Source organism: Pseudorca crassidens, chromosome 7 (assembly GCF_039906515.1).
Source record: "Pseudorca crassidens isolate mPseCra1 chromosome 7, mPseCra1.hap1, whole genome shotgun sequence".
Lineage (NCBI taxonomy): Eukaryota > Metazoa > Chordata > Mammalia > Artiodactyla > Delphinidae > Pseudorca > Pseudorca crassidens.
The window spans coordinates 39,046,189-39,069,604 of NC_090302.1; the positions used below are offsets into that span (position 1 = coordinate 39,046,189).

Below are 23,416 nucleotides of genomic sequence, written 5' to 3' on the forward strand. Positions count from 1 at the left end.
GCAACAGGCTGAGCTGAAACCTTGGTTCAGTCGATGCCCCAGTTCAGGAGTACAGGTTCAGGGAGGCAAGGCGGGTGTTGAAATCACTGTTGGCCATACTAGAATTGAGTTCTTTGAGGCAAAGTCCATTATGGAGGGTAGATGCTTTCAGTTGTGCCCATCATTAGCGGTGGTGAGGGGGGGTGGGGTGGATGTGTGTAGGGGGAAGCCCACCTGCTTTGGCTTCATTCTGGATTGGTTTGGGTAGGACAGGGCTTGGAGTCACATTTATAGCCGTCTCAGCTTTAGCGTCTTCATGTAATGAGAGCTGCTTCAGAAAATTTATAAATGTAAACTATTTGTAAAGCACCCTGTCCATAGTGGACTTTCTAGAAATGTTAGTTTCTTCCCCTGTTTCTATTAAGTCTTAGCTGATTAGAGCGAAGAAATAACTGTGTAATGACAGTTTTTATTTTTTGTCACACTTGAAAAACACAGATGCTTGGGTGTGAATTTTCTTATTTTGCAGAGGCTTTGTGATTATTGGCCTTTTGTCTACTTGAAGATAATAATCTCTAGAGCTTGAAGCATACCTGCCTACACTATGTTTACCAAGCAGGGAAGACTTCAACGTACCTCATTGCAGAAGCTATGTAACATGTTTTGGCAGGGAATTAAAAAACAAAGGTTTTAAAAGGGACCAACAATTGTAGAAGTAACTTTACAGGTACAGTTTTCAAACCTAGAGACTATTTGAGTTGGCAGAGATGGCCTATGCCTGAGACTGAAGGTTGTGCAAAGGCCAGGTTTTGGTGAAGTCCACGGAAGCAAACTCTGATGCAGGGAAGCAAGTACGAGTGAACAGATGACCATGAGGAGAAATCAGTCTTCTGAGTAGATCAGAGGTCTTGACAGATTTTTTTCGTTCTTGGCATGAGACCAGGTCTGCACCAAGAAGAAAAAGAATAGTTGCAGAGTGGATACCTTGTACTGTTCTCCTTATTCCTTTTTTCCCTATTAAATGCAAGGACAAAGCTTTTGGGTGTTTACCTAGATAGTTTATGGTTTTCCCAAATTGGTCTGTGTTTTTACTTGAAGTGCAAATATGTGAGGCAGATGTTAAAACAAGTGACATAATGTTTACATTAAGTTGCCTGTTTTGTTTTCGTAGCCTTAAATTGGAATGTGAGAAACTGGCAAGTGAAAAGACAGAAATGCAGAGGCACTATGTGATGGTAGGTATCAAAGATTAGGCTTTTTTCCTTTTCACGTAATATTAACAAATATGGGTTCTCGGCATTACGAAATGTGAGTTAATGAAATGCTTGGTTCTTTTTTCTTTTTTACAGTATTATGAAATGTCATATGGATTAAACATAGAAATGCATAAACAGGTAAGCTTTAGCAAAATCTCAAATTGAAATGCAAAGTAAGTCATGATTTTATTATACTGGCTTTGTCCTCAAGAGTGGGGGGGATTTGTATGCCATTTTTCAGCCTTGGTTTCCCTTCCTGCAAATTGGTGGCAGTATTCTGCAGCAGGAGCTGCTTCTTGACATTATAGAATGTTTAAGTTACTAGGTGAGAGGTACTTTGGAAGTGTAAACTAGCCTGTTTATAGGCAGGTAGGAATTGAGGCTCTGACTTGACTTTTCTGCCTGGATACATTTATTTTCCTCTTGAAAGATCTGTGTATCCTGTAGAGTTCTGAAGTTCATAATAGCTAATGTTTTTATGCTGATTTGGAAAGAAGTGTGAATCTCTGTGGGAAAGAAGGGTATTCGGGAGTGTCCTTATTCAGGTTAAACAAGGTATATGACTAACTATGGAGTTCTCCCTATGCTTTGGGGCTGCGTAAAGCAACACTCAGGATCAGTGGCTTATTAGCAAACATTTTTTTGAAAAATGTCTCAGTTGATGCAGGTTTGGAGGTGAAAAAAGCATCCTTTTATGACCACAGCATATGTTGGGCGTTGCTTCAGTTCTAGTGGTTTTAAAAGCATGAAAAGATTAGTGACTGGAAGGCTCGAGCTATGACTATGAGTTTGCAAGTTCCCATAAAATTCACACTTATGGCTACTATAATGGTGTATAAAAAGAGTATTGAGCTGGAACAAGGCACTAAGGATCTCATAAGAGAAGAAAAGCTAAATGATTGCTCAGCCCAAAGGACCCTCGATTGAGTAGTCATTGTCTGCCAAAGAAAGCATTAATGGCAGGGTGTAAGTATTTCGAAGATATGCTGACATTCACTTTTTCATCAAGACTCTGGTACAATAAATCTTTTAGAAATCGATTGCCTCTTAAAAAATTATCATCAGATGAAGTTGCACAGTTGGACACATTTCAAAGTGCAACAATACAATTCTTACTTGATGTATATGTGCTATTTCATCTCAAACCCTTGTTTCATTAAATTAAAGAGCATGGCTGACCGGCGGGGGCACGGTGGAGAAATTGATTAGTTCAGCCTTCAGATCTTCCTTATATTCAAAGACTTTCATTAAGCAAGTGTGTTTCAGAGTTGAATTCTGCTTTTGTAACTCTGCGCTCTTTGATTTTTAATTCATCATAGATTTCATAATGTTAATTTATCGTCAAGTACCTTAGATCTGTTCTCAGTTATGTGTTTGGAAGGAGATAGTTAAGTTCAGGGCCTTTCATTAACAATGTAATTGGGCCTTTAAAAGTGCTGATTTTATTCTGATTTGCAAAGTTGGTAGCCTAGTTTATGTTGGGTTTGTGCCTTTGTTTCTGTGTGCTTAAATGGCTAGTGCCTGATTGAGGCAATTGTAACTTGTTGATAGTAATTAAGCTAGAAGATATATGGTGATTTAAATTAATTACACAAATAGATTTGGTCAAGCAGTTCTAACCTGCCACTTTTTTTTTTTTTTTTAAGTTACCGTAAAGGCACATTTTTTTTCCCCAACAAATATTCTGGAAGGGTAAGGGGAGATTGAGCTTTCTCTTAAACTCATGAACTCAGAGGATTTAATAACCTCACCGACTCCATACAAGGGAATGCCACCTCTGTGTGATGTGTGCTGGTGCTGGATTTATGGGGGGAGCTACAGGAGGTGTGAAATTCTTCTGGGTTCCTGTAGGTTGCTTGGTGGAGTGACCTCTTCTTTATCGCGTAGGAAGAAGGAAGAAGGGGCGAGGAGGGTCGGGAACCCCATGGTGTGAAAATAGTTTTCTAATGAGTTTCTGTATTCCGTCGGGCATTTGTGGGTATATATCGTCTGTCCGTGAGCCAGTGTGCATTAATAATATGCTTAGTAATTTGAAAGATGTGAAAAGCTGAGAGACGCTGTGTTCTTCATAGTAGGATATTAAGCCCCCTGAAACTTAGTTTATATTGTAAATGCTGACAGACCCTTAACTAGAGTGGTATGCAGAACAGTGCTGTAATTCAGTTTAAAGTGGCCTTACATTTGAAAAACATGCTTCTGAATGTCACACATTAATAATAAGTTCTGAGGAGGCATTTGGTGCAGCTAGTAATCATAATTCTTATTAAAACTGGTGACGTCTGGCCCCCAGGGTGTAGCCAGGCTCAAATTGATGCTTTTTGCCGCCTGATCACCAGCATGGCCTAAGTGCTCATTATATTGTAGAGAGGGCCTTTGGAGCTCTCATTAGATTTGACAGGAATTCTCTCTAGGGGGAAACTGGGCATTAGCGAGACTCCTGACAGGCTGAAATTAGTCCTGCTTTATGGCTTATAACCAAATGCTAGCAAGGCATCATCAGGGGACAGAAAAAATTGTCATTTCTGACAACATCTTTGTTACTGAAAAAAAATGCAGTGATGGGGAAACTTTCCGTGGAGAGAGCTTTAATGTTGTTAAGATTTGTCTCCAGTGTGATGACCGCTCTCCTCCCCACCTTTCAGCGGCTTTGTTGGAGGAGTGAGTTTGAGAGGTTTCAGTGTCAAATCTCACCACCGATTTTTCCGTGTGGAAGTTTTAAAGTGGAAGTGCGTCCAAATCAAGAATGGTATAATTGTGGTTTCCTTACTTGGTTTGGTGCCCGCAGTCTGTGTTTATGTTGTGTCAACACTTCCTGATAAGCCTTCCCCTCACTTTCTCTGCTTCTATTTGTGGCTGGTTACCGAATAGTCAATGAAATCAGGATGGTCATGGATATTTAAATCTTTAATCGTAGCATGAAGACAAAAATATTTTTCCTTTGAGCCTTTTATAGATTCCTGCCTGTCCTCTTTTCAGGTAGGTCGTGTAAACTCTAGATATCTCTATACAGAGAGGTGGAGACTCTTCATGAAAGATGGAGCCATTCTGATACCACCAGTGTTAGGGTACATGAAAAAGTAGCAGGTTAACGCGAGTCTAATTGTGTTTGAGGGCTGTGCCTAGTGTGTTTGGCAGTGTGATGTTTAAAGTTTTTTTTCTGTCATGTGGAGTGGTATTACCTCCTTTGATATTTTGGGGAATAAGATGCACTGTAAGTACTTATATAAGCCTGATTTATCCCACTTGTATACCTTTTCAGCACACTGATGAAGCCGTGCCGTAAGTTGTCATTGGTGGCGTGAATTTGTACAGCACTTAGTTTTCAAAAGCGATTTGCCTCATCCTGTGAAGTAGATTGGGTGGTAGGTGTTAGATTGGGTAGGTGTTTTGCTCTGCCTGCAACTTTGGGTGCGTGCTCAGAGTCTGGGACTTGTCAGGGCCAAGCATCTATTTAAGCTTGAGTTTGGCTCGCTTGGTTCCCAATTCAGCGCTTCTTCCCTGTCTCCCTCGTCCCCCACTGCCACTGGAGCATGAGGCCAGTGGTGGAATCACCCTTGGGCCTGTGCTTAGCGACCCAAGTCTACCCCACTGCGTGCCTGTTCTCAGTGTTTGTCTGTTTTGATCAACTTCATCATTTGTGAGACACCTTGGGGTGAGCCTCATGTTCTAAAAATTAGGAAAATCGGCAGTACTGACTGGTCTGTGGGGACCACAGCTGTGGGTAGGTAGGAAGTTGTAACCAACTGAGCAGTACTGTCCGCAGGTTAAAATGAGTCGAAGAACCAAAGAAAATTTGAAACGTGTTATCGGGGCTCTGGTTGAGCCCCAGTGACGCAGTGAGTTTGATCATTTACTTTGCCTCTCTGTGCCTGTGTTCTTCTGAAGGCAGGCAGGGAGTGCTTAGGGCTCTCCAGGGTGGTGGAAGAATTTAAAAATAAATGAAAGGACTAGCTCTGAAAGGAAAGTATTCTGCAATCCTGATGGTGGGGTGGGGAAGGAGAGGAGAAAGAGAAAAAAAAAAACCAGACGAGAGCTGAACATTTCCAAACTCTGTGTGATAGTTCAGCAAGCACAGTGTCTCAGACCATATAAATTTTGGAGTGAAACTGCTTTCACAGTTTTGATGTGTGCTTTAAAGTTTCTCTTTAGAAAGAAATGGTTCTTTAGTAGTGTTTTAAAAGTGTTAAGGTGGAACGGTTAGGGATTCACCTGTGGGTTAATTCCTTAGATGGGACTCTTACTATTTGTACGTTTTACCTTTCTTTCTGTTTTTAAACCATTGGGTTTTCAGTCTGCAGTTTCTCATTTTGAGATTTTTTTTTTTTTAAGTCAGTATCTCAGAATGGAACTGACCAGCTGGAGTATAGGAACTTAGAGTTAAGCCCCACCTTGTAATACAAAGAAGGTAGCTGTCTTCAAGGTTGGAGTGGTCCCCCACTTGATTTCATTAGCCAGGCCTGTCCTTTACAAGTAGGAGTTAAGAGATAAAGCTCCCTGTGTTTAGAACCTAGATTCCGAGGTGCAAGATTAGCCTTTGTTTTTTATTGGCAAGCGGGGCGGATTCTTCACTCCTTAAGCAGCACCCTCCTGACCCCTTCCACAGCTGGGCTAGTTGCAGATTTCTGTCCAGGGCCTGGCCTAGGGTGAGGTGAGTGAGGCCTTTGCCTCCGGCACAGAGTTGAAAGGAGGTGTCAAAAAGTTTAGCACTCAAGGTGAAGAGTATTTTTAAAGTTCAAAATTAAAACCAAAAAACCCATGAGGAACAAAATGTCAGCATTTTATGTAAGGACAGGATGTGATAGGGTCGGGTGAGGCCAGGGAGGCACGTGTTGGGTCAGAGAACCTCCCTCCCCTCCCCTTTGTTCTGCCATCTCCAGAGGGCTGGGCTGAGTGAGGCCCGAATGTCCCCGCTGATCCCTGGGATCTACCTTGGTGTAAGATAGAGTGGGTTAAGGTCACTTATTTAGGGATTTCAGTTGGTGACTGGGTGAGTCATTAACAAGTTGCCTGGCCCTGGTTTCCGCCCGCTCTGTAAAAAGGGTTAGACTAGGCAGGCCCTAAAGTAGGGCTCCTCTCACCAGAGGGGACTCATGCCTCCAGAGGCATGAGTCCCCGCCAGGCTTCGGAACCCAGCACCTTGTGTGTGTCAGTTAAGGAGAGTCTGCCCAGGGGGCTTCAGATGTTCCTCCAAACAGTGTTTATTAAGAAACACAGAAAGGAAAATCTGTTCCTTTAGCAAATATTTAAATAAATCATGTTGTGTGGTAGTTACCCTAAAGATATATTCAGTTACTGGCTCCTGGAACCATTTTGAGTTTCGCTAGATCTAAGTCTTCAGCTTTTCTATTATTAAACCTCTGTGGTCTCTAGAAGTGGATTAAACTAAGAAACTGACTGGACTCTCATTGAGGTTTGATTGACTCAGTCATGTCTCGTGCCCCCCCCCCCCCGCCACCCTTCCTATCCATGGTGCTTACTGTTGCTTCAGGTTTTTAAGAATTGAAATTCTCAGGACTAGTACTTTTAATGTGGAATATTTGGTGTAATGGTTTTTAATTAACCTTTAGAGAGCTGTTTTGGGAAGTTGGCTTACTGGACAAGATTAGGCATTTATAGCTTCAGCATAGTGTTTGCTGATGGGATCGGTGAGTTCTGTAGTGAGAAGTGTGCCATAGGATTGTTCCATGAACGTGGCTTTGATGTTTGAAGTAGAGTCTGTGTTTGTGGGGGGGTGTGGGTGTAGGCGTGGGCCTTCAGGTGGGGGAGAGATTTTCTAATTTTTTTCTGAGGCATGGTTTGATCAGAAAAATGAAAAAAGATTACCAAAATTTTAACGTAAGTTAAGAGATTCATATGTTACCATTCACTTGGTTAAAGAAAAAATGGTCCCTAAAATTGTTTGAAAAACCACCATGATTACAGAACTGCTCAGTTTATAGAGCACCCAGTCACCATAACACTTTTTGTGAAACTCCAAGGAACGTTGACAGAAAGTTTTAACCTGTGATTTCACACAAGTCTGTATTTCACTATTTTGCATTTCAATTTTTAGTAACTACTAAGTTTTTAATTCTGTTTGTCTGCTTTAAAGCAGCATACAGTCATAACCATGAGAACATTGTTTACCCCCCTTCCCCAGCATGTTTTCATACTAAGTATAACAAACACAGTTTTTTAGTTTTTCTAGTAGTATTATTTGCTACTTAGTCATTTTTGACCACAAAATATGTTCGCGAGAAAAGGGTAGTGTGAAGCTTAGTTTGGGTATAAGGAAAAAGTAAGCTAGAAGAATTCTGTGCGTTGAATCGATTTTTTCATCTGCCGAATAGAGAAAAACTGCTATTGAGTGTGGTAGGTGTACATTGCTGTGCACGCTGGAAGGGTAGTGCACCTATTTCCAATAGATACTTACTAGATAATCATTATTCACTTGATAAAGCAGAATCAGTTGTCTTTGAGAATGGAGGTACATTTGAACTTGTGGGTCCAACTCACGCAGTTTGTTAAACCGCTGAAATACATGTGGTACTAGACCGGGTTCTTTGTTTTGGTTTGTTTTGTCTTGTTTTGGCCGCACCGCACAGCTTACAGAATCTTAGTTCCCCAGCCAGGGATTGAACCCATGCCCTCAGCAGTGAAAGTGTGGAGCCCTAACCAATGGACAGCCAGGGAATTCACTGGACTGGGTTTGATATTAGTGTCATTGCTGATCTAACTAGCTTATTAGTCTGCAGTATTTTGTGCAGCCTGTCAGTAAAAAGTTTAAAAACATATCCCCAGACTTGTTTACTTATAATTTATAAGTTCTATAAATATGTTACTGTACTGGTATGTTGTATACATGTATAATACATGGAAATTTTAAATGAAGGGGTTAAAATCAAAGTTCTTATATTCTCAGTGCTCCCTATTGGCTTGTCCAGAGTGGCCCCTGGGACACTCCCACTCCACGGTCAAGACCACTAGCCCACATTTTAAACAGCCTTGGAACGCTCGCCCTGGAAGGGAACACCTTTAAGGTGGTGAATGCAGAATTCCTTTAGGGGCGTGGGTCTTTTGGCCTCCTAGGTATGCCTGTTTTTTTCTGATTTTGACTTCCCACTCAGGTAATTGCCTCTTTGCCCATCACTCACAGCCTTGTGTATCTGCCTCTGGTTATTGTCTCTGCCAGTCTTACTTGGTTACCTCTGTCCTCTTCCCTCCAGGCCCTTTAATCCAGCTAGATGGGTCCCTCCTTCATAGCTAAAGTATGTTTTGTGTTTTTCTGTTTTCCTAAAAGTCCAGGCTATTTTGTCAAACTTCACATGGCCTCCTTCAGTATCCTTCAAGGTCTAGTTCAAATACCAAAGCTGCCTGTTTACTTCAAGGTCTTCCATGGCTGCTCCAACAGGAGGCTGTCACATCGCTTATTGTTGCTCTGACTTTTGTAGTATTGTTTTTTCATGTGCCTTTTTCTGTTATTCCAGCTGTGTTGCAGTCTGCTTGAGGCTTGAATTTGAGACTTGCATCTTCCCTTCCCAGTGAGTTCGAGTAGGCATTTAAGTAGCATTTAATGTGCCCCTTAGGTAGAGCGGTAGTTGTTACTGTTTTGGATCCTGAACCCGTATGAAAATCAGGTGAAAGCTGCTTGGCAAAAAAAAAAGTACACCTTTTAATACACAAGATAGCTTTGCCCAACAATTTTGGCTGTTTGTGGACATCTTAAGATCTTTCAGCAAGTCCTTGGAATCCAGATTAAAAACTTGGATCTGCAGTACCAGTGTGGCTCCTTATGCTAAAATTAAGAAGGAAATGTTTGGTTTCACTAGATGTTTTATCGGATTACAGTTCTAATCTCATCCAGGCACTTTTGCTCAGTTGTTTTTCTTTTGGAAAAGTGATTTATAGTCAAATATCCACTGAGGCTTCTTAATGGGGAGTTTAATTATGGTAATATATTTGGGTTTGTAGTAAAAAAAAAAAAAGAGAGAGAGAGAAAACAAAAGTAGCATGTTTCTGAGGCCTGGGTTTCCTTGTGAATTGAATGTGTGCATGCATCACTGCCCTGGGAACCACTGCTCATCTCCTAAGGGTGACCACAGCCACTAATAGAGCTGTGGATACGTTGCATTACAAGCTTCTCCAAGGCATTAGACTTGACTTAGTCACCCGGTTTCTTGATAATAATGATTATACCCACTGATTATTTACTGAAAAGTCTTTACAGAGTCCCTCCCCCTGCCCCAAACACTTTTGTTATGAAGAATTTCAACTATACAGAAAAGGAGAGAGAGTACAGTGAACACCCTGTATTATACCCACCTATTTGATACCAGGAGTCTATAAGGTAACGTTTTTGTAATATCTGCCTGTCACGTATCTTGCATATAGCTTTTGCCCTCCCCTCACCCCGAAAGATAGATAGATAATTCAAGGCTTTCTTTAGCAGCCAACTCCATTTGAGACTGATGCACATGAAAGTGGGAGTTTCTCAGGTACACTTTAAGAATTCCATCTGAACGGGTGTTCATAGCATATTATAACATTTTCCTCGTTAACTTGCCTTTTCGTTCTTGGCATGGTTGTATTAGATGATGCACCATTATGTGGTGTCAGGGTGTTTGCTTTTCAGCTTTCACCTGAATGCAGAGGTTTGTACTTAAACAGAAAAGCCAGATTCCCCTTCCCAAGCCCTTGTACCTTTTGGCCTTTGATGACACCCCTTTAAGATGTGATCAGCATATTCACTGGGGAAACAGCTTTAGTGTTTATGGGTGGGAAAACAGGAAGTGATTGTGCAAAAGGACTCTGATTTTGAACTTTGTGTGGATGGAAGTTGTCCTGGTGGAGAATTTAGGTTGGCCTCAGAGGCCGTGGGTGGTATAGGGGTGTGAAGTACCAGAAAACAAAACCTCTTTGAGGACCCCACCATGTGGAGGAGGCTCTCCAAGGCTAGGGCCTCCAGGAGCGCAGCCTTTGTCTGTCCTTGGCGCCCTCTTGATGCCTTGAGTAAACAGTCGGGCAGAGCCTCTTACAAGTAAGGTGACCGGCCAGTGTATTGACACGCACAGACACAATAGAAAACTGCATTAGGAGGCGAGCCATTGGGATTTGCAGTAAATATATTACAGAACACAAGTGACTTGCCGATACTGCTTGTTTAGCAGTTTGCAAGGGCAATGGCAGTATGGATTTTTGAATTAGAAGGGAAGGGCTGTTCTTTCTCTGTGCAGGAACATCTAGTTGATGGCTGGGGAGAAAATTGATTTAGAGAACAAAATGCAGCCGCCTTTATTTGTGCCACTTGAAAGGCTTCTATGGATTAGTGAGTGAAAATAAAAAGGTCGCTCTCAGTTTAGGGAAGGGGGTCTTAACATTGATCTGCATCTTGGTCTGGTATGGACAGAATAATGGATGGGCCACCGGGATGGAGGAAGGGTGTCCAGTGCCCGCGCAGCCTACAGCTACAGGTGCCCGCTCGGTTCTCAGACAGTTGTCTATTTCAGCAGTTTGGCTTTCAAAAGTCAGCTTCTTGGGTTTATTGTAGAGTAAGCTTATTTGGGACATTAGAGTAAGTAGTCATAGCTCCATCCATTGAGCTCCTTGTGCCCTAGGAACTGTACTGTAGGCGCTCTCTGTAAATCCTTCCAGTCTCCCTTGGATACTAATTATTCCTCCTTACAAAGAACGAACAGGCTAGAACGGGGGTCCATTAGCCGTCCGAGGTCTGTTAGGATCCGGGCCGCACAGCAGCAGGTGAGCGGCGGGGGAGCAAGCGAAGCAAAGCTTCATCTGCCACTCCCCGTCGCTCGCACTATCACCTGAATCATCCCGCCCGCCCCCCAGTCTGTGAAAAATTGTCTTCCACGGTAGCAGTCCCTGGTGCCAAAAAGGTTGGGGACCGCTGGGCTAGAAGGTTAGGGGATGACAGTAGCACCTACTGGATAGGGTAGTTATCAGGATTGAGTGAGTTTCTGTGTGCAGGAGTCTGGCACTTGGGCACTCTCAGGACAGCTGTTCTCAAAATCTGTTACCTAAATCTATTATTGTCCCTTTAAAACTGTACCCTGCCCTTGGAATTCTAGGCCATGATTCCATCTTGTTTTTCCAAGCCCAGTTTCCTTCCTTCCTGCATCTGAACTGTTCACTTTTCATTATTTCTCCTCAATTACAAAGTTTTTTTATTCTCAGATCAGAAGCATTTATCTCTAAGCTCAAAAGGAGACTTCTTTTTAGGTTCCTATTGGCAATCTCTGTTGTCTAAAGAATCCAGAGGAATTAAGATGCCTTATTTAAGCCAAACAGCAAAATGTACCCTTGGAAGGCAACAGCCTTAAGTTCATACGACTACCAGTGAGAATAGCCTTGTGTTGAGTTTTTTCATTTAAGGGGATGGAGGAACAACAAAGAGGATTTGGTTCATTTTATTGAAGTGAGTTTTGGCAAAATAAAGGCTGGGAGGTGCGTTTCTGATTTTTTTATTTTTAATGAAATGTGGAAAATCCAACTTTGAATTCGAAGAGTTTTATCATCTTGAAAAAAACGGGGGGTGTGTGTGTGTATGTGCGTATGAATTACATGACCGAGTTGTTGCTTTGTTGGAGAAAAAAAAATTGTGCGCCTTGATGATGTATACATATGTATAGTTTTATTTTGGCTATGAAAACTTGTGAAGTGCGTGCAGAAGTTTGAGTAGATAATTGTGTTGCAGTATTCTCCAGGTACTACGTGGGCTTGAGATTTCTGTGGACTGTCAATTCACAGCTGCTGCTTATGTGCTAATATTTGAGGAAGCAGGGAAAACACAGGAGGGAGAAAAGCCAGGGCCATTGGGATTAGACAGACTGGGAGTTTAGGCTGTTGACTCTTATTGCCAAGCATGATGCAGTAGCAACTTTTTGTAAGTATTTGGGATAAAAGAGGACACAGTCGACAATACCTGCCAATACCTGCTCTCACACTTGCTTGAAAGCTCGGCTGCCTGCTGACATCGGTGTGCTGAGAAGCTCCACGTTGCGTCTGTTTGTGTTTAGCTTGAGTCCTGAAGTCCTCTGAGTGTCTGTACGGGAAGCACGAGGTTCTTGACAACCCCTTCGGCCTGCCAGTTGGCCTGGGTTCCAGAGCCTTTTCCTTTTGTAACCCGGCTGGCTCTCTTACAGTGCCTGGGCCCTGAGCTCGCGCGAAGCAAATCTCTTTGCACAGCTACTGAGGAGATTGGAATTGGACCACTGAAATGTGTCCAACTTCTGTACTTTTTAGCTGACCAAAGGCCAAAATCATACCACTAACTCAAGAGCGGAACTGCTGACTTTGAAATCTTATAAGAAATCTGTATTTCATAATTGACTGCCCTGGATGCTGTGATACTCATGAATTAAATGAAATAATAAGGGGGTGTCACATTTCAACTGTGGATTTCTCTAAGGGTGCAGAGATTTTTGAACTGGTTGCTAAATCTGTGTTCATTCTTATTTCTTACAATGTATCAGATGTAGCTTTACCCACCTAAAAGAGCCCCAGGCAAATCAGTGTTGGTGTACTACTGTCATCTTGTGCAGCCATTGTTTTGCTCATGATTTTATCATAAGGGCAAATAACCCCAAAATGCTGTGGTTTTTATTTTATTATTATTTTTTCTGATTAGCATGCAGAATTATTCTTGTCAGTTTCCCTCAAAGTACTGAAATTGATCAAGGTTTATATGGAATGAGCACCAATTGTTCCTTCTCAAATTAAAATAGTATAAAAGGGGGCTTTTGAGTAGAGTTTGCACAGTGAGAATATTGGTATTGACACCACTTATACTTTGGAGTACAGTTTGAAGACCAGATTCTACTGTGTGTTGCATACTGGTTGATATGGCTGTAAAGAGGAGATGAATGTGGCTACTTTTCCAAGCCTATTACTCAGGAGGACTGTAAATTTGATTGGCTGTTACAATTCTAGCAGAATCATTCGATTTGAGAGCAATAGAAAGATAAGATATCCAATTACCCAAATGATTTGCAGGGTTAGCCAACGTTGTCATGGAGACACGAGTTGGAACAAATTAAATTTTAAGCAATAAAATAATCTTAAAGCCCGTCTGGGAACAAGAAAATTTGGCAGTGGCACTTACCTGAATTGAATCTTAGCTTGACACGATGTTGTTTGACATTGATATACTGTGGGGGCCTCAACTTATATATGGTGCAGCCATTACCTTCAAAAAAGGAGCTTGGCCTCACCGGTAAAGGGGAGTATTAGTGTAAAGTTAGGATATTAACATTTATTCCACGGCTTAAATGATAATTGGGCTCTGGGTTCCCAGGAATATTTTGTATTTAAGGATTGAAATGCCTTAATAAGGATTAAGCAGCATTAATTGGACACTTGGAAAAAAAGACTTATTTTGCAGCAGCGCAGTTTTTGGAACTGCTGTTCCCCTTTGTGTGTGTGTTAGCAGACGTAATAGAAATCGTGTGGATGTCTTTTGGTGGGGGGGTGGAGGTGTAAGCATGCATATATTTGCATGTACAAATAAGGAGATTTCTGGCACATGCCCCAGCTCTGCAGATGATTCTCCGTATTTGTTAAAATTTCTGCTTTGCAGTACTGCTTGCAGACTGGAAAATTACTTTCCAAACTTGAGCTGATGACCTAAAACCTGAGTAAGTGTCAGTCTGGGGCTTAGAAGGTTATTTCCCCTTATTAATGTATTGTTTAACTGGTTCCTGGCTTGTGCTGCGGATTTGAAAACAGCCGAGTAGCCCAGAAGGAGGGAGGCTTTTTATCCACATGTCTATTAGACAGATGGAGATGGAAATTGGTCTGAGGTCAAGCCATTTGCAGCGTTCTCACAGCCTTCGATTTTCCTCTCATCCTCACCGCAGATCATCTCAAATGATTCAGTAATGACCAAAAGTGCAACATTGACCTTTATTCCTGGTGGATTACTGTGTTTCACAGTCCAAATGGCAGGAAGTCTATTCTGTTCTTCCAGAAGGAGGTCGACATTATTGAGCCAGCCCAGCCCTGTGGGAACCACACGAGTGCAGACCAGTGTAACACAATACGTGGGTTAAATTTGGTTTCTTGTGCTCTGGGAAACAAGAATTGACATGTCCTGAACCCACATAATTAATGGGAGAATATCTAGGATGCTTTCTAAAAACACACACAAGCACAGAAATTGATTTGTCCACTTGTAAAATAACTGGTGAGTGATAGGAGTGATAACTTCTGGTGGCCCCTGGTTTAGAAATTGTTCTCACTTCCGTGACCCAACGTTCTTTTTTTTAAAATTTATGTATTTATAAATTCTTTTATTTTTGGCTGCGTTGGGTCTTCGTTGCTGCACGCGGGCTTTCTCTAGTTGCGGCGAGCAGGGGTTACTCTTCGTTGCAGTGCGCGGGCTTCTCGTTGTGGTGGCTTCTCTTGTTGCGGAGCACGGGCTCTAGGCACGCAGGCTTCAGTAGTTGTGGCTCACGGGCTCTAGAGCACAGTCTCAGTAGTTGTGGCGCACGGGCCCAGTTACTCCGTGGCATGTGGGATCTTCCTGGACCAGGGCTTGAACCTGTATCCCCTGCATTGGCAGGAAGACTTTAAACCGCTGTGCCACCAGGAAAGCCTGACCCAGTGTTCTTTTATCCCTTCTTGTTTAATGCTTCCCCAGTAAATGTTAGACAACACGTTATAACACTGTATCATTTAAAAATTACAAGTTGAGGGACTTCCCTTGTGGTGCAGTGGTTAAGAATCCGCCTGCCAATGCAGAGGACGTGGGTTCAATCCCTGGTCCAGGAAGATCCCACATGCCACGGAGCAACTAAGCCTATGAGCCACAACTGCTGAGCCCACGTGCCGCAGCTACTGAAGCCCATGCACCTAGAGCCCGTGCTCCATAACAAGAGAAGCCACCGCAATGAGAAGCCCGTACACCACAACAAAGAGTAGCCCCCGCTCACCGCAACTAGAGAAAAACCTGTGCGCAGCAACGAAGACTCAATGCAGCCAAAAATAAATAAATAAAATACAAAAATTAAAAAAAAATTACAAGTTGATGTGATTGGTCGTAAGGGGGTTTTTCTTTATGTACTTTTAATTATATATACTCCTGGTCAATCCAAGTAACCCTGAGTAAATTATCCTCATAGAGCACACTTTGTTTTCCTGAACTTAGCTTGATTGTTATCTTGGAGAAATGATGATTATTTTTCTCTTGCTTAGATTTCTCTGTGGATTGTATTGTGTTGTGATGATCAGTTTATTTTGTTTTTTTAAGAGTTAATTTGTGGGGACTTCCCTGGTGATCCAGGGGTTAAGACTCCATGCTTCCAATGCAGGGGTGCAGGTTGGATCCCTGGTCAGGGAACTAAGGTCCAGCATGCCATACAGGGCGGCCAAAGGAAAAAAAAAAAAAAGAATTAATTTGTATTTAAAATATTTCTCCTTGCCTCCACCTGCATAGCTGGCTGAGTTAATATTCTGTAACTTTTGAATGCATTCATGAAGTCTGTTGTCTAGTATCCTTGTACTTACCATCTTGTAAATACTTAAAACTTTTCCAAAAGGGTATGCTTTGAAAATTTTCTCCAGCCTCCCAGATTTCATTTCAGTTATGATCCTAAGGTGTTTTTTAAAGAAGATGTTGGGGGTAGGAGTTTATTAATTAATTAATTTATTTTTGCTGTGTTGGGTCTTCGTTTCTGTGCGTGGGCTTTCTCTAGTTGTGGCAAGCGGGGGCCACTCTTCATCGCGGTGCGCGGGCCTCTCACCCTCGCGGCCTCTCTTGTTGCGGAGCACAGGCTCCAGACGCGCAGGCTCAGTAGTTGTGGCTCACGGGCCTAGCTGCTCTGCGGCATGTGGGATCCTCCCAGATCAGGGCTCAAACCCGTGTCCCCTGCGTTAGCAGGCAGATTCTCAACCACTGCACCACCAGGGAAGCCCCCTAAGGTGTTTTTGAGAAAATATTTCTTTTTTCCACTGTTGACTTCGCTGCGCACAAGTTCTGTCTCTGCCTCAGTGGCTGCCAGCCTTTGATGCCCCTCTGGCACTTGCTGGGTTCAGCAGAGCACTGTTCTTGAGGCAGAGGCCGATTCCCAGTTTGCACTAGAGCCCCCTCCCTTCAAATTCATCTTCTGGCCACTCTGGGGGGTAAATTGCATTCTGGAGCTTCGCAGGTTTCTTGGCACATGGTGTTGATGGAAAAGAGAATCCCAGGTTTCCACTTGGAATGCCAGGAACCTTGCCTTCCTTCCCAGAGGACCACCTCTCCAGCAGCTCAGCCTGTGAGGAAGAAGGCCCAGGGATGGGGCTTCCCAACTGAGACTGAGTTTGGGACTCAGATGGCCTTAGCAACGCATGCACACACACACGTCTGTCTAACTTGGGGCCATTCTGCTGCCATGCCACACGGCTTTGATGGCATAGGCCTCTTGACGGAGTAGCTGCTTTCCCTACGAAGTTGCTCTGGAAGAAGAGTGGCAGCCGTCCTTCGTGTGTGTGGGTCATTCAGCTGTAGCATGTTTTTAAAATTAGGGAACCACGGTCCCATGGTCACCTAAGGCAGGAAATTCCTTTCCCACTCTCTAGATTGGCTGAAGATTCCAACCTGTTAGGGAAACATTCACACCAAACTGCTTATTCAGTGATTTCCAAACAAGATGTGGGGAAGGGGATGATGAGAAGTGCTAAAGCTAATGATAAATTGTGCTTTATAGTTGTGGGTACTGGGTGTTTGCTTTGTCATGATGGAAGTCAGGGACATAGCGACACAGACCCTTGGAAGTCAGTACCAACCAAAGACGGGTTACACAGGCCTAAAAGATTGCCATGATGAAAAGGAAAGGGTTTAAGTGTTATTGCGAGGAAAATAACATTCCAAGTTCTGAATAAAGACCATTCTCATAAACCTGGTTTTCCGAGGCGACTTGGTTTTTGCATATGCCCGTGCAGTCTTTGTCTTTACATAGGCATATTTTATTTTCGTAATTGTAATTTTAGCCTTCATGCCATGATGATGTAGCTGGCTCTTCCTCCCACTGATCTTCCTGCTACTGTATGATATTATCTAATTTCTCATGAGCTCCCTAATGACTAAGACCTGTGAAGAAGGTGAAAGGTGTAGGCTTGCTCTCTTTCCATTCCCAGAACAATAGGTGGTGACTTCACGGTAGCGTTCCGTGATTCACCCCGTGGCGTTTGTCTTGAAACCCTTCTTGTGGTGCACAAGAGTGCATTTTCCTTTGACACCACCGAACGCTGTCTTTTTCCATCATGGGACAAGTCATTACAATTTCCTGTGAACAGCACTTTCTGAACTCCATAACAAGGGTTTCTGAATGATGGAAATGTGCTGTTCAGGCACTGAAACAGCTGCGATGCTTTTGTCAAGGATGCATCTTTACCAGAATGACAAAGTGAAGCCCAAATGCACTGCTTGGCAACAGTTGGGTCAAAACATTTAAGTCATTAATTAGAAGGAACTGAAGGGGGAAGAATTTACACAAATACACAGCGTTGCAGACTCAACTTCATCATGGAAAATGCAACTGAATTCTTAAAAAAAAAAAAAAAAAAAAAGAGGGCAGCCCTCAAGTGGAGCCTGCCAAGCTTGTCATTTGCAAATAAATCAGAAGACCGTCATTGCAAGAAGGAGGACCAGTGAATAGAGTTGCTTTGTCATTCTTTGATGGGCCCCACACTCAAGCCTGCTATTAAAAATGAATGCATTCAAGAGGCTCTGCATTAAGAACATAAACAATTAAGGGCACTTGAGTTGCTCTGCTGAGAGCTGCTGCGAAGATCCCAGAGCTTTCTCTGGAGATGCGAGCCCTTGCAATCTGCCTCTCGAGGAGCCGGAGTACGGGAGCAATTAGTGTTGCTATCTCGCCTCGGCAGCCTTCAGCAGGCTATTCTTTCCCTTTATTTTAACCCCTTCTTGTTTGGAGAGAAGCTGTGAGTGTGAAAGGTGAGCAGTGAAAGGAGAGAGTCTGTGCCCCTTTGGAAAGGGCTGGGATTTAGAATGCTTGCTTGCAGGAGCTGCCAAATGAGGGGGGAGACGGAACATAAAAGTTAGGATCTGCCCATAATTGGCGACTTGTGTTCTGATTAATTGAGCCACTGATGGGGTTCTGTCATCTGGTACTCTTTGTTTTGCTTTAATCATCAGGTTGAAGAAGGGGCAAGATTACATTGCCACAGGTGGACTCATTTGAATGAATATTGTTTGAGGTTTCCCACAGTAGTCAGATGGGTTCCTCCAGCCCCAGTTTGTGTTCTTGCCTTGGTTTTGTTTTGTAAAAATGTGTGGAGGTACATGTAAAAGTATGAGATTAGAACACTCCCTAACACCATACACAAAAATAAGCTCAAAATGGATTAAAGACATAAATGTGAGGCCAGAAACTATCAAACTCTTAGAGGAAAACATAGGCAGAACACTCTAGGACATAAATCACAGCAAGATCCTTTTTGACCCACCTCCTAGGGAAATGGAAATAAAAACAAAAATAAACAAATGGGACCTAATGAAACTTCAAAGCTTTTGCACAGCAAAGGAAACCATAAACAAGACCAAAAGACAACCCTCAGAATGGGAAAAAATATTTGCAAATGAAGCAACTGACAGAGGATTAATTTCCAAAATTTACAAGCAGCTCATGCAGCTGGATAACAAAAAAACAAACAACCCAATCCAAAAATGGGCAGAAGACCTAAATAGACATTTCTCCAAAGAAGATATACAGATTGCCAACAAACACATGAAAGGATGCTCAACATCCTTAATCATTAGAGAAATGCAAATCAAAACTACAATGAGATATCATCTCACACCAGTCAGAATGGCCATCATCAAAAAATCTACAAACAATAAATGCTGGAGAGGGTGTGGAGAAAAGGGAACACTCTTGCACTGCTGGTGGGAATGTGAATTGGTTCAGCCACTATGGAGAACAGTATGGAGGTTCCTTAAAAAACTATAAATAGAACTACCATATGACCCAGCAATCCCACTAGTGGGCATATCCCCTGAGAAAACTATAATTCCAAAAGAGTCATGTACCAAAATGTTCATTGCAGCTCTATTGACAATAGCCAGGAGATGGAAGCAACCTAAGTGCCCATCATCGGATGAATGGATAAAGAAGATGTGGCACATATATACAATGGAATATTACTCAGCCATAAAAAGAAACGAAATTGAGTTATTTGTAGTGAGGTGGATGGACCTAGAGTCTGTCATACAGAGTGAAGTAAGTCAGAAAGAGAAAGACAAATACCATATGCTAACAGATATATATGGAATCTAAGAAAAAAATGTCATGAAGAACCTAGGGGTAAGATGGGAATAAAGATACAGACCTACTAGAGAATGGACTTGAGGATATGGGGAGGGGGAAGGGTAAGCTGGGACAAAGTGAGAGTGGCATGAACGTATATACACTACCAAATGTAAAATAGATAGCTAGTGGGAAGCAGCCGCATAGCACAGGGAGATCAGCTTGGTGCTTTGTGACCAGCTAGAGGGGTGGGATAGGGAGGGTGGGAGGGAGGGAGACGCAAGAGGGAAGATATATGGGAACATATGTATATGTATAACTGATTCATCACTTTGTTATAAAGCAGAAACTAACACCATTGTAAAGCAATTATACTCCAATAAAGATGTTAAAAAAAAAAAAGGGCTTCCCTGGTGGCGCAGTGGTTGAGAGTCTGCCTGCCGATGCAGGGGACACGGGTTCGTGCCCCGGTCCGGAAGATCCCACATGCGCGGAGCGGCTAGGCCCATGAACCATGGCCGCTGAGCCTGCGCGTCCGGAGCCTGTGCTCCGCAACGGGAGAGGCCACAACAGTGAGAGGCCCGCGTACTGCAAAAAAAAAAAAAAAAAGTGTGGAGAAAGGCGGTCATCTCTCACTGTGGCAAGGCTTTGGAGAAAGGCAGGCCTGACCTCCCCTCCTGTTTCTGACCTAGGTGAGTTATTTTAACCTTCCGGTCCACTCTCCAAGGGCACCTACGCTGACTGACGCTTAGACCCTGGATGTAATTGGAGCTGGTGTGTACTAACCAGTAGATGCTGCCGCTGTCATGGTTATTCATTGGCACTGTTCTCAAAGTGTGGTCCCTAGTCCAACAAGCTGCAGAGCACCTGGGGCCTTGTTAGAAATACAGATGCTGGGGCCCCAGACCTCCTGGCTGAGAAACTCTAGGCGTGGGCCCAGCTGTCTGTTTTACCAAGCCTTTCAGGTGATCCTGATGCATTCTTACGTTTGAAAACCGCCGATAACCTCATAACCATTATGTCATCAGCTTAGAGACCCCAAGTCCTTTTCATTTGGATTTCCCCCAAATTGTGGTTAGTCATTTATCGACGTCATTATATTTTAAACAGAGCTACTCTGATGCATTAGAACTTCAGATAAAATTCGCTTTTCATGAGTGTGCTGGTGAAGCATGGTGCTAGGATGGGAGATGGTCTGGTGACTCGCCAGTGTTCTGAAGGAGGTCTCGAGGCCAAGAAGCCTTTCCCCCTCCTGTAAAGGGGTGGGGGGAGTGTTGGAAGTTTATTTGCAGATTTGCGTATATCATTTTGGGTATGCAGTTTTAGTCAAACACCTTGAATTTTCTTTAGGCACATCAGATGTCATCTTCAGGAAATAGAGATGTACTTGAGGATGTGTTTTTGTGGATTTTGCTTTATTGATGGGCCAGGTTGTCTGATGTTAGGGCTGAGGCACTAATTCTCTTTGCCTGCGAAGGGGAGGACAAAAGTGCAGTTCGGCTGCTACTTGTTTATTTAAGGTTTGCAATTTATAACTGTGGCTCCTTGTGAAATGCCTACTTTGCCTTGCACTGTACTTCTGCCAAAGACAGCAGGAGTACAGTGACCCTGTCAGTGACAGACTGGGGCCACTTGTTGTAGTACCGTTGTTGGCTGAGCGATGACATGGCCTTGGCCTTGTACTGCTGTGGTCCTGTTAGGGCTGTATTGCTTTGCAAACAAGGCTGAGTACATCAGCTTTGTTTCTGGTCTAGAGTATGTTCCAATTTCCCACTTCTGCTTCCTGGAGAAAGGACTAGGCAGCAACGTGGCTTTTAATCTTTATGATCCTGGGCAAATCATTTCCTTCAGGCATTGACTTCTCCGTATGTGACATGAAGATTGTTAGAGGGCCGGGCACCCAAAGGGTTTCAGGGTTTGCCAGCATCCTTGTGACTCAGTGCCAGGGTCAATCACAGGAGTGGTGGGCCTGATCACCCTTTGCTCCCTTCCCTGTTTAATAATACATCCAAACGATAAATCAAGGGCGGCATCTACAAGGTCACTGGAGGGGGGAAAATGGCACTGATAACCCAGCTACAGCAGGATAATCACTGGTTTTATTTGGGGTATCAAATTACAGCGCTTGGCCACATGCATATGTTGTAAAACAAACAAAAAACAGTCACACTAACAGCACAGCTTTGTTCTTCCCCTCCTGCTTCATCTAGTAAATGTGTTGGCCATTTAAGCATCATTATCATAAACATGACTTTAAAATGGTTACTTGCCTTGGCTTTGGGTTGATGTCGTGTATTTAACCCTTTCTCCTAGTACTAGACAACTGATTTATCAGGAGGGCAAATGTTAAGTTTTTAAAAAGCTGCAGATGGTTGTGACGTGTTGAACGACTGTTATATTTTTACCTGACTTTTCCTCTTTTGCTTTGAAACTCGTGCTGCAGTGAGCAGCTTCATGCATGGAATGCTTTTCATTTGAACTATTTCCTTATGATAAATTTTTAGCTGTGGGAAGCCTTACCAAAAGGTTTGAATAATTTCATGCACTTGAAACACATTGCCCGGTTGCTTTCCAAGACAACTGTACCGATTTACTCTGTCATCAGTAATGTGTGATTGCTCCAGTTTCCCAGAAGACTCATCATCGTTGGATTTCATTAATTTATTTTTAATAAACTAACTTAACTGGTGCAGAATGACCCACTTTACTTACAACAACATTTGCATTTTATTTGGTTGCTGGTGAGGTTGAACATTTTTCTGTATTGAAGGCTGTCATTTCACAGACTCTGAACCTTCTCGTCAGAAGGGATTTAGAGATTATCTATTTCCTTTTGTGCGCTTTGTTTTCATGTTCTTGCCTGTTTATCTGTTGCCAGGCACTTCTTACCAGCTCTCCACTGTGTTTTTCTCTTGGCCTCCTGCTTGGTTTGAGGAAACAGATCAGTTTGCCAGCCCTCAGCATAAGCGGCATTTTTTATGATCCATCAATTTGCAATTTAATGGTGGTGGAGTTTCCCCTCCGTAAGCTGACTTTGGGCCAGGTGCCATTGTGTTGCTTTGAGACCCATGGGCAGTTACTCTTAAGCAGTGCTCGCCCTGCTTTCAGCCTACAACAACCTTCATTATATATTACTCTGTGTGTGGTGGAGAAGTGGGCAGCCGTTGGGGAGCAGGCTGGCTCTTCAGTCTGGAAATTAGATGAGGTGGGAGGAGTATGAAAAGGTGGAAAGCCGAGCTTTTAGGAATCATGAAGTCTAAAAACTGAAGTTCAGGTGCTCAGAAGAACATGTCTTCAGTTTAAGAGCTCTGCAACATGTACCAGGGTTTGGTTCGTTGCTGGCCTTTGAGATATTTGGCCTATTTAACTCAGTTAAAATATACATGTACCTGAATCTTGTACCTACTAAGACGCAATTTCTTACTATAAACAGAACTTTATTCTGACACTGGTTAGGAACGGTTTTTGTGGTTACATCTTGGTCATTGAGTTTAGGGTGTACGGGGATTCCGTTTTGGTTCAGCGAGGCATTCCTTTGAAAGTCCCCCATGTGGAATGTGTACCCTCTGGTCAGTTTTGGTGGGGAGGATTCAGCGAGGAGCTGTATCAAAGCGTTCAGCCAGAGCCTTCTGCTTCCCTGTTATGTTGAGAAGACTCGATGCTGGAAGCTGTTAGGAAACTGTCCAGAAGCTTCACGTAAGATGTGATTTTAAACATAAAGTCTTAGTTTGCCAAATGATGGTAAATGCTTTGGGGGATCTTGAAGGGCCTAGAGTTTGTCTATTGGTGTTATGGGAGACAGGCAGCTTCTACATGGATTTGAGGTAGGCCTTGAAGGATTGGGATAAGAGCAAAGCACTTCGTAATAGTGCAGCTGTAGTTTACATATTAGCTTACTTGATTCTGCTGAAACACTGAAGTAGGTTGGTGATAAGAGAC

The 23,416-nt window shown here is 43.0% G+C and overlaps 1 protein-coding gene across 5 annotated transcripts in view; it reads left to right on the forward strand.

The window, feature by feature from the left end:
• Positions 1-23,416, forward strand: part of LOC137227739 (transducin-like enhancer protein 1) — an 87,896-nt gene that overhangs the window by 1,314 nt on the left and 63,166 nt on the right. For all 5 annotated transcript variants that reach the window (XM_067744089.1, XM_067744094.1, XM_067744090.1 and 2 more), the window contains exons 3-4: positions 1,151-1,214; positions 1,329-1,373. In XM_067744089.1, coding sequence (XP_067600190.1) covers positions 1,151-1,214; positions 1,329-1,373 — 109 coding nt within the window. The remainder of the gene's footprint in view (positions 1-1,150; positions 1,215-1,328; positions 1,374-23,416) is intronic.